This window comes from Dipteris shenzhenensis, chromosome 31, assembly GCF_047967505.1.
Source record: "Dipteris shenzhenensis isolate YYH24624 ecotype China chromosome 31, Dip_SZ_1.0, whole genome shotgun sequence".
NCBI lineage: Eukaryota > Viridiplantae > Streptophyta > Polypodiopsida > Gleicheniales > Dipteridaceae > Dipteris > Dipteris shenzhenensis.
Window position 1 is genome coordinate 14,721,376 of NC_141626.1, and position 9,686 is coordinate 14,731,061.

Below are 9,686 nucleotides of genomic sequence, written 5' to 3' on the forward strand. Positions count from 1 at the left end.
ATGTCTCCTAGCCTTTTGTGGAAAAGATTCTCCTCCGATCTTTTAGATGATTTCTTCCATGCGTTGGAAGCAAGTTTGGGGAATGTAATCGACCGACGTGCAGTGGCAATAACTAAGGCATTGATTTGCATGGATCACATTCTTTGTCAGCATGGACGAAGGTTGGTAGAGTTTGATGGATTGCCTATACCCGACAAATCATATTTGTCAGCTACAAATGGTTTATTGGAAGAAGAAAGAATGTTCAATGCTGAGAAAGAGGCACAGATTGGCCAACGGATGGAAAGTTCCTTGAATCATTGTCAGCGGGTTGCATATGATCAGATTTTGGCAAGGATATATGTAGATGTTGGTGAGGTTTTCTTTCTTGATGGTCTGAGAGGATCGAGAAAGACCTTTCTCTATAATTGTTTGCTGTCTCGATTATTTGGTGAGGGACATATCGCATTGGCATGTGCATCTTCAGGGATTACAGCATTGCTCTTGACCAATGGACACATAGCACACTCACAGTTCAAGATACCTTTGGATTTGCATGCCACTAGCACTTGCAATGTAAAGGTCAGTAGTCAACTTGCAGATGTTTTGAAGTTGGCTAAGTTGATAATATGGGATGAGGCACCAATGGCGCATCGGTTTGCATTTGAAGCATTGGATCGAACATTGTAAGATATTATGTCAAATGATAAGCTCTTTGGTAGAAAGGTGGTACTATTAGGAGGAGATTTTAGATAGGTATTGCCAGTGGTTCCAAAGGCGGGACGAGAGGAGATTGTCAATGCTATGTTATGCTACTCAAAATTATGGAGATACATTAAGGTATTAAAGCTAACACAAAATATGCAAGTTCTCCACAATGGTGATAGTTCGACAGAGCATGAATTCATACAGTGGGTTTTGGACATTGGAAATGGGATAAACAGATGCATAAAAGAAGGTGATGTCATAATTCCATCGAAAATGCTTTTAAATACAAACTCCATGGAAGGCCTTATTCAATGGGTGTATCAAGGACTTGCCAGGGTTGTGGATTATGCACCATATTTCCAAGACTGCGCTATTCTAGCACCTCGAAACCTTGAGGTCAATGCAATCAATAATGCTGCACTGAGGGCAATGCGGGGGGATGAAAAAGAGTATTTAAGTGCATATTCAGTGATCAACTCTGGTGAAGATCCTTTCTATTATGCAATAGAGTATCTGAACAGCCTTGATCTTGGAGGTGGACACAACCTTATCGATTGGTTCTGAAGATGAATGCTCCAATCATTTTGTTACGAAATCTGAATCCTCGATAAGGACTCTGCAATGGGACCCGATTGATATGCAAAGAACCCCACATGAAGGTGTTAGAAGCTGAAATTATGACTTGTGCCAATGCTGGAGATAGAGCATTCATTCCAAGGATTACTTTCCTTCCCAGTAGCTTGAAACTTCCATTTGAAATGAGGAGGAGGCAATTTCCCGTTCGACTAGCATTTGCCATGACAATAAACAAATCACAAGGCCGAATGATGTCTATTCTTGGCTTATATCTGGCGATGCCAGCGTTTAGTCATGGGTAGTTAACTGTATGTGGCTTTCTCACATGTCCGATCATCAAATTCTGTTAAGGTATTCCTTCAAGGTGATGCGTGTGAGGCCAATGCTGATGGTGGAGAAATGGTTTCTACCGCCAACATTGTATACAAGGAAGTTTTGCAATTGGCAATAACAACAAGCTAAAGTATGCTCTTTGTCTTTCAAACCCTCTTCAGACTTTCTTTGGTGACCATATTCCATTCATATTCTCTTTAGAAATATTATAAAGTGCATAGTATATTCCCTAAATATTATGGCTTAGTGATTTCAGTGGTTTTCTCCTCTGTATATACTCTGACACTGTGTATCTTTATTGCACTATGGTAGGATGGATGAATCATTCATATTCACCACCGACTTAGCGGCTAATATCAGAGGTACATGCTTGTTTGATAGCTAAATTCTAACCCGACCTATTTAATAATATATATTTGTTGACATTTAGAAATATACAGGTCCCAGATATTGGTCAGCTCTGATGATACCACAGCTGCTGATTGACTTGCTAGAGTTTGCATCTTATCTTGGGTGAATAAACTATCCTTTTTGTGGCTTTATATTTTTTGCAATAAGTGATTCTGATTTTGGCTATAGATTAGTGTGTAAGATTGATATTATTTTTTCTTATAGATTCGGAGTTTTTTGTTGGAGCTCCAAGTCGAAGATCATTTCTTTGGGGGGTACATGCACCTCAGATACTATCATATCCTTACTCGGTGAGTTGCGGGGGCCTATGGACCTCAGAGGATCTCTGTGTGCTTTTTGGGTTATGAAGAGCATGTAGGATGGAATGCTTTCTTTCGTGGGGAAAATGGAGAATATATATATATCATTTCTTGCACCTTATCTGTTCTCCTACACGTAAGTACTCTAACTAATGACTTGCAAAAGTCTTTTGGTTTGGTAATTGTAATTCTTTAACTTGATTTATTTGCCTTGCATAGGTGTGATCCGGCACTTCTCTCTAGAGTACAACCGTGAATGACTCCCGCATGGGATTGCAGTAAATAGATGCAGGCTTTTTTTATTAGGGCAGTTCATTTTGTTGCCCCTTACCTCATATAAGGCTCTGTTTCTATGTTTATCTGTCCATATCTGTGACATACTTTTTGGGGGACGGATACACTTTGGATTTTGTGGTGTGATTCTTTAAGGAGTTGCTAGGATCATTAGAGCACATAGCACCTCTATGTTCTTTTTAGGATACAGGGACTATGTGGGCTTTGGGGTTTTGTCTCTGGAAAACTTATGCACATATTATATTCTTGCATACTCATACATTGCTCTCAGATGTGTCATTTGAAGTATACTAAGTATACTTATTCATAGAACACATTTTTTGTTAAATTGTCATTTGCATTTAGATATTAGTATGTTTGTTGTGTTTATAAAAGTTTTGTTGTTATGTTGTTGGTATAAGAGGTCATCATATAATGGGTGATTTCCACACACACACACACACACTATTGGTATAAAATATTTTTTTTCCAAATAAAGGCATTGTTAGGGCTTCATTAGGATTTGGTTGAAAATTTGCAAGCTTACAAATGTTGAGATTTGTAAACTTTCAGATTGAGAGAGAGAGAGAGAGAGAGAGAGAGAGAGGGATGCAATGTTACTGAAAACATTTTCCCCCACTAAAGGCAATGCTAAAGATCCAATTTGATAATTTGTAAAAAGCATTAGATTTGTAAATTAAAACCTGAAATTTTACTCCTTGAACTTAAAGGAACCTAAGGATCCCATCCTTGAGACCTAGCGAAGCGGGTCGCTAGCTCGTCGTAGACAGGTTAGGTTACTCATCTTGTTTTATCATTATCACCATTCCCACCACTAAAATACGTCTCCACTCTTGAAGATTCTAGCTCTTGTATTTGCATGGGCCCTTGAAGAGAGATGATATGTCCTTTGACATGGGTGTCATGATAAGCACTCTTATATCCTTCACTATCAAACATGAGAGGGGCTTGTTTGGTAGTGAGTTTTTAGTTTATGTGCTTCGAGCATAAGGATTTGACTTGGTAGTGTAGGCTCTAATTTGTTCACTGGGCAAGGTTGCATTGAGAAGTTTTGGGGATAGTTGTAAGCATTCAATTTGATTAGAAAAAGTGGCCATTGTATTTTTGCAATGAAAGAAGGAAGGATTGTGGCAAGCATCAAGGAATATAAAAGGTCTAAAAGTCTCCCCTATTGAGATTAGGATCATAATTGATATTAGAATCCATTAGGTTGAAATAGTGACAGAGGATGGAGTGGAGATGGCAATGGAAGTTGGAGTGCAAGAGAGGTTCTAGGATGGAGTAAAAGAGAGGTTGGAGGTTATATCTTAGAGCAAGAGGCTAAGTTGGAGGAGAGGGAAGTGTTTGAGAGGAGGAGGTTAGGGCTTTGAATCATTTTTTCAATAATATCATGGAGAAAAAGGAGTCACTAGGAGTGCCATCAAAGCTTATTTGAGCCTCAAACCCCTAAGAACTCATGTGTTTTTAGTCACTAGAAGAGTTGCATAGTGACTCAAGAAATGACAAAGTTAGTGACTTTGCTAGAAACTAAAATTGAAATCAAACTTTATGATTAAATATTTGTTCAAAATAAAGTCACTATAAGTACACTATTTTGATGCTTGTTAAATAGGCATCACCAAAGTGAGTTGGTACATGTCCAATTGTGGTTAATCACCTTGAAAAGGGTATTGACAATATAGAGAGGTTCATATAGTGGATGTATAGGTATGAAATTTGTACCATGGCACTTATGATATTTGATTAAGAATGAAAAGAATATGGAATTTGTAATAGGGATTTTTGCTTTAATGAAAGTTATGTAATATAGACTTCAAATTTTAATATGGATTCTAAGACGATTGGAAAGGTAAATGTTAGCATTCTCTCCTTGATAAGTGAAATGTTTAAAAAAATTGAATCCAATTACCATTATCTTAGGTATTGTGGGAGCTTCAAATGCTTACAATAATGGAAAAATTCAATGCAATGTCTGTAATTGCACTTTATAGATCTCATTACAAATCATAATGCTCTATAAATCTTAAAACATGACCTTGTATTCTATTTTCACCTAGTAAAGCATGTTAGAGGGGCTACAATATTTGATAATTGAAATGTAGACTCCTTTTCATCAAGATAGAAAACTACATTTCTATCATGAATATTGACTGTTTGAAGTAGGCATAATACAAAAGCTAAACTCTTTTGAGAGCTGTTGAAGGGGAGGGTTAGATGAGTAAATATCAACCACACCATATCATATGTAGTGTTGGTGATGTTAAAAATAATCAAATCTTAAGAATGTTGTCATTTTTGCATGCAAAGAAACATGTTTTGAAATTGTGGGACGAGTTTCATGGAGCATGAGCTTGGTTAATGTGGGATCCTTCTGTATGCATTTACAATAAGGTATAAATCAAAGTGAACAATATTTATTATAGAAGATGCAAAGGAAGAGAAGCAAGGACATAAAAAACATACAGCTTGAAAGTAATATATCTATAATGTCGGTGACTAGAATGTTGTGAAATATGTTGTTATAGTATTAAATTCCTACTTTGCTATGACATTGTTTGCCTTTTGTGTAAATTTTGAGTTTTCAAGACATTGAGGGAATCTATTTACTACATCTGAAGTACGGTTTTATTGAGTATTACCACAAAATGAAATTTTGTTACTTTGACAACATGAGTCGCATACAACATGCAAGAATATGCTTTATGCTAGGACAAAACATATCAAATCATTATTAATGAATTTATTAAAGAAAATATATTGATTGAAAAAAGGGTACAAAACATAATAAGAAGATGGTATTTATAAAAATAGTGATAACTTAAGAGGGGGAGTAATGACTTAATCTATTAGAGAGAGAGAGAGAGAGAGAATCAAGTGTATGTCACTACTCCATTTCTTGAGCCTCATAGTTTTTTCAATATAAGATGCACTCACTTATTTATTTAACTCAATGGCTTAAAGCGGACTATCAAAAAAGTTCTAGGGAATCTTAACCCTATTGAGCATCTCTCTCTCTCTCTCTCTCAGATTACCGATAATGGCAATATGAGGGTAGAAGCCAAGAAAGCATCTCTCTAGTCTCAAGGGCCAAAAGCCAAAACAATATATTTATCACAATAAATGCTTTTAGACCCTACTATGCATGGTAGTACATTTGGGATGAACTTTTTGTTGGTCAAGTTGTTTGGCTTATTGAAAATTGTACTAAGTTTGAACGTTATTTTACCTTTAAAACTTACTTAGAATATCTAACAATTATTGCCACTCAATTTTTACACTTGTCTTCCCCTTTTTCTCCCTAGCTTTATGTAAATAAAAAACTATTTGCGAATGCAAATTCCTAATATGGTTTTTGAGATGTTTCAAAATACCTTGACGTGATAAATGTAGAATAATAAATATCAGATAAATGTAGAATAATAATTAAAAATATAGCTTTTGAGGTGTTTCAAAATACCTTGATGTGATAAATATAGAATAATAAATATCGGATCCATTGTTTGCTCAAAAGCCCGTCAAAAAAGAGTCTTACGTGAGCAAGATTTTAAAGAGAGGGAATGCACTATTGAAAGATGATCAAGTAATGCAAAAAACAGACTTTAGATAATGTACATCCATGCCACTACTTCAATAAACGAATTTCAAAATTTCCTAATGTAAAGCCTTTTATGTAAATAAAGTTATTTTATTTTCCTAAGAAGACTTATTGGAGGGTATTTTGCAAACTTCATTGCACACATTGTTATATAAATTGGGTTGGTTTAAAATACATATATTTATTGCTACCATCATGCGTGACACAAGACTTTGGAAATAGGATTAGATATATGGTATTTAGTCAATCAAGAAAGTACCTATTGACTAGTCTTTTAGTCTTAAATTGATATGGCTTAATATTCTTATCTAGCTATTATATTTCTAGTGGAATAAGAGCACCTGAAAAACTATAAAGTTGACATTTCATCCAACATTGTCAACAACTCGATGATATCTAGAAATGCATGTCAATTGATTTGACTAGGGTAGAAGGGTAGATGCATAGCATTAGAAGCATGGAGCACAATGCACAAAAGGGCATGAGTGGTTATGTTGGGCAATTGTTAGTGATAACTCCTAAAAGTGATACTAGAGGTATGAATCATGCGAATGGAAGAGGATAGGCTAAGGTTAGGGCTTACAAGATCATGTTGTTTGAGGTGGAAAAGAAGGGGAGGAGATGAGTCTTTTTCTATGAGAGCTATATTTACCTCCTTCCAAATTAATTGTAGGAGCTATATTGCAAGATCATGTTGTTTCAAGTGAAAAAGAAGGGGAGGAGATGAGTCTTTTTTCTATGAGAGCTATATTAACCTCCTTTCACACCAATTGTAGAGCTAGAATTCCAATTTAATAATAATGGGAAACACATAATGCACATTGTTTTTATCTTCTTTCTTTAATAATCATAGGTCTAGTGGCAAATGCACGAAATGTTTACCTATGGCACTGGGTTTTAGTCTGCATCCATAATTAAGTTGTTTCCGTTTAGTTTGTGTATTTTAGTATGTAGTATAATGCATGTGTTAAACTTATAGGTAAGATTGACAAATGTGGAGTGTTCTACATTAAGGAAGGACTACTTAGTATGATATGGTAGACTTATTGTGCTAGGTAGAGCTACATTCAATGTGGGATTGTCCATTGAATGGCTTGAGAGGTTTGCTATGCAACCACGTGCATGTAAGAAAAGCAAGGGGGAAACTCACAAAAGTTTAAGGTGTAGCCACATGCATTTACATATAGTATACTCAAAAGCATATATATTTTTTCATGAAATCCATATTCAAAGAGGCCTTTCTTTTTACCCCAAGTACCCACATGACAAGATCTATAGGATTCCTTGGCCCGATGACAGAAAGGGTAGGGGATCACATGTAAAAGGACGTGACAAAGTTCGAGAGAATTAGTGCTAGGAGTATAGGGCCATGCATGATTTGAAGGGAAGATGACCAATCAAGATTTGTAGATGGGACGTTGTGGTTTTTGAGAGTAAGAACAAAGGGAGCAAGATGACAAAATTGCTTGTGGAGATAGAAGCAAGAAAAACGTTAAGGAGCTTTTGTTGCAAGTGAGGGACATGAGAGGCATGGTTGAGGTGGGGATAGGAGTGAACACGAGGGAAATGACCTCCTAAGGGGAGGAAACAATGTGAGTGCCCATAAAGACAAGTGTGAGGTTTGTTGCAAATAGTAACCTATTTTGGCAACATTGTGGAGACGGTAGGGAGGACAATAAATAGCACGTGTCCAATTCTAGCTACACAGCCTCAAACTACCTCATATCTGTAGGTGCCATTACTTTGGCATTGGCTTGCTTTGCTAGAGACAGACTTTTTGGTCTTGTCAAGTGGGCATCTAAGGGAGCCTATAATTTTGATTGTCGTTAGCGAGTACTAGTCTCGAAAGTTTGAAACACGTGTGGATGGTCTCAAATGACTACACTATAGGAAATCTCTTAGATGTGGGTGCGGGTAGAGTTAAATCAATAATACGTGGAAAGAGTTGCCTCACTTTGCATAGTCCCATTGGTGCTCGTTGAGGGCTGCCATGAAGGGCTATTGGGTGAGGTGCACAGGCATGAGCATATAGTTTTATAGACTAAGCAAGAAATGAACCTCGACTCAAGTCAAAATTAGAAGACTTAACTTGACTCAAGATGGATTGCTTGCTAGAGTAAGGAAGGGACTCTCAATCCTCTAGTGACATGTGATCGATGGCACTTGGGAGATGACTAGTGTCTCGTCCTGTACTATATAGGGGAATGGCCTGAAGGAGGACTTTCTTAGGAGAGTAGTGTCCAATGTTGATTCATTTCCCACATGGAGTGTCCAAGGGAGGTAAGAAAATAATTTTGTGGGGTTTAAATCATATAAGATTGGAGATGGTGAAATAGACTTTTATAGGTGTGGTTACATTTGATGTTGTATAAATATGTGACTAGTTGTTGGTACACACTTGTGTGAGACAAACGATTGCAAGCTACAGGTGGTTGTTGACTTGGTGTCCTTGGGTGAATGTCATGGTGAGAGGGGATTTGGAGGGTAGAAGGAATGAGAAGGAGAATGTTGGGATGGTTGGGGTGGTGTGGGGGATGGGATGAGGGAGGACGATGCCAATGACTGAAGTGCGCAAAAGGGACATGCCCTGACGTGGTTGCCACGTGTGTAATGTTGATCCAATCCATAAAAAGGGGGCCATTAGTGAGCGTGGGTAGCCTCAACCAGTCATCCCTAATCGAAAACCTGCCTATGGCACACAATGTGGCCTTGGTTTAAAGATAACTTGTCTAATGAGTGGGTGTCGGCAAAGTGCACATCTCATCAATGGTGAGAATTTTATCTCGACCATCTGATCAAAACTTGTCCACAGTCATAAACGCGGACACCTATTGTGAGCAAAATTGGCTAGTTTGCATAGACTTACATAATTGAACTGGTTAGACCAACAATAAAGACGGGCGAGAAGTGGAAGAAGAAGAATGTTGTAATGTCAGGTCACAAGGCAAGAGGGCCCTCATGGTGATGAAGCGTCGGATCGAACTCAAAGCGTCCAGCAACAAGATGGTGTGATGGAAGCCTGGTGGCGCTTGACCTCGAGACGATGTGATGACATAGGAGATAGTGTGATCAATGATGGGGGGATGTCGCGGGGATGGGCATCAAAGGGACAAGAGATGGGTGACAGGTGAGGACGAGTGTGGCTTCGAGAGGGTGGCCAGTGGCCACTCCCAAGCACAGAGAGAGAGAGAGACAGAGAGAGAGAGAGAGAGAGTTGCCATTGACCAGGAGTTGCCAGTGGCCACTCGGCAGAGAGAGAGAGAGCGTTGTCAGTGGCGACCGGCAACTCCAAGGCAGAGAGAGAGACAGAGAGAGAGAGTGGCGAGTGGCAACTCCAAGGCAGAGAGAGAGAGAGAGAGAGGGGGGGGGGAAGGTGGTGTGAAGGCAAAGTCGACGAGTGTTTGTTGGTTTGTTTTCTTCTTCATCATAAGCTTCTTCGCCACCTCTCAAGAGCATCAAATTAAGCTCTTGAAGCTTTTTGGCTAAACAAT

At 38.1% G+C, this 9,686-nt stretch overlaps 1 protein-coding gene across 1 annotated transcript; it reads left to right on the top strand.

Moving 5' to 3' along the window:
- Window positions 1-1,251, top strand: LOC147881078 (uncharacterized). The gene is made up of 2 exons (XM_087402332.1): window positions 1-561; window positions 820-1,251. The coding sequence occupies exons 1-2, from the start codon at window positions 1-3 to the stop codon at window positions 1,249-1,251; spliced, it is 993 nt and encodes a 330-aa protein (XP_087258458.1).
- Window positions 1,252-9,686: the final 8,435 nt, after the last annotated feature.

Excerpts from the sequence above, each read along its gene's own strand:
- LOC147881078 (XM_087402332.1), top strand. The coding sequence starts at position 1 with ATGTCTCCTAGCCTTTTGTGGAAAAGATTCTCCTCCGATCTTTTAGAT. Across the intron at positions 562-819 it reads CTAGCACTTGCAATGTAAAG|GTATTAAAGCTAACACAAAA; the intron begins GTCAGTAGTCAA and ends AGATACATTAAG.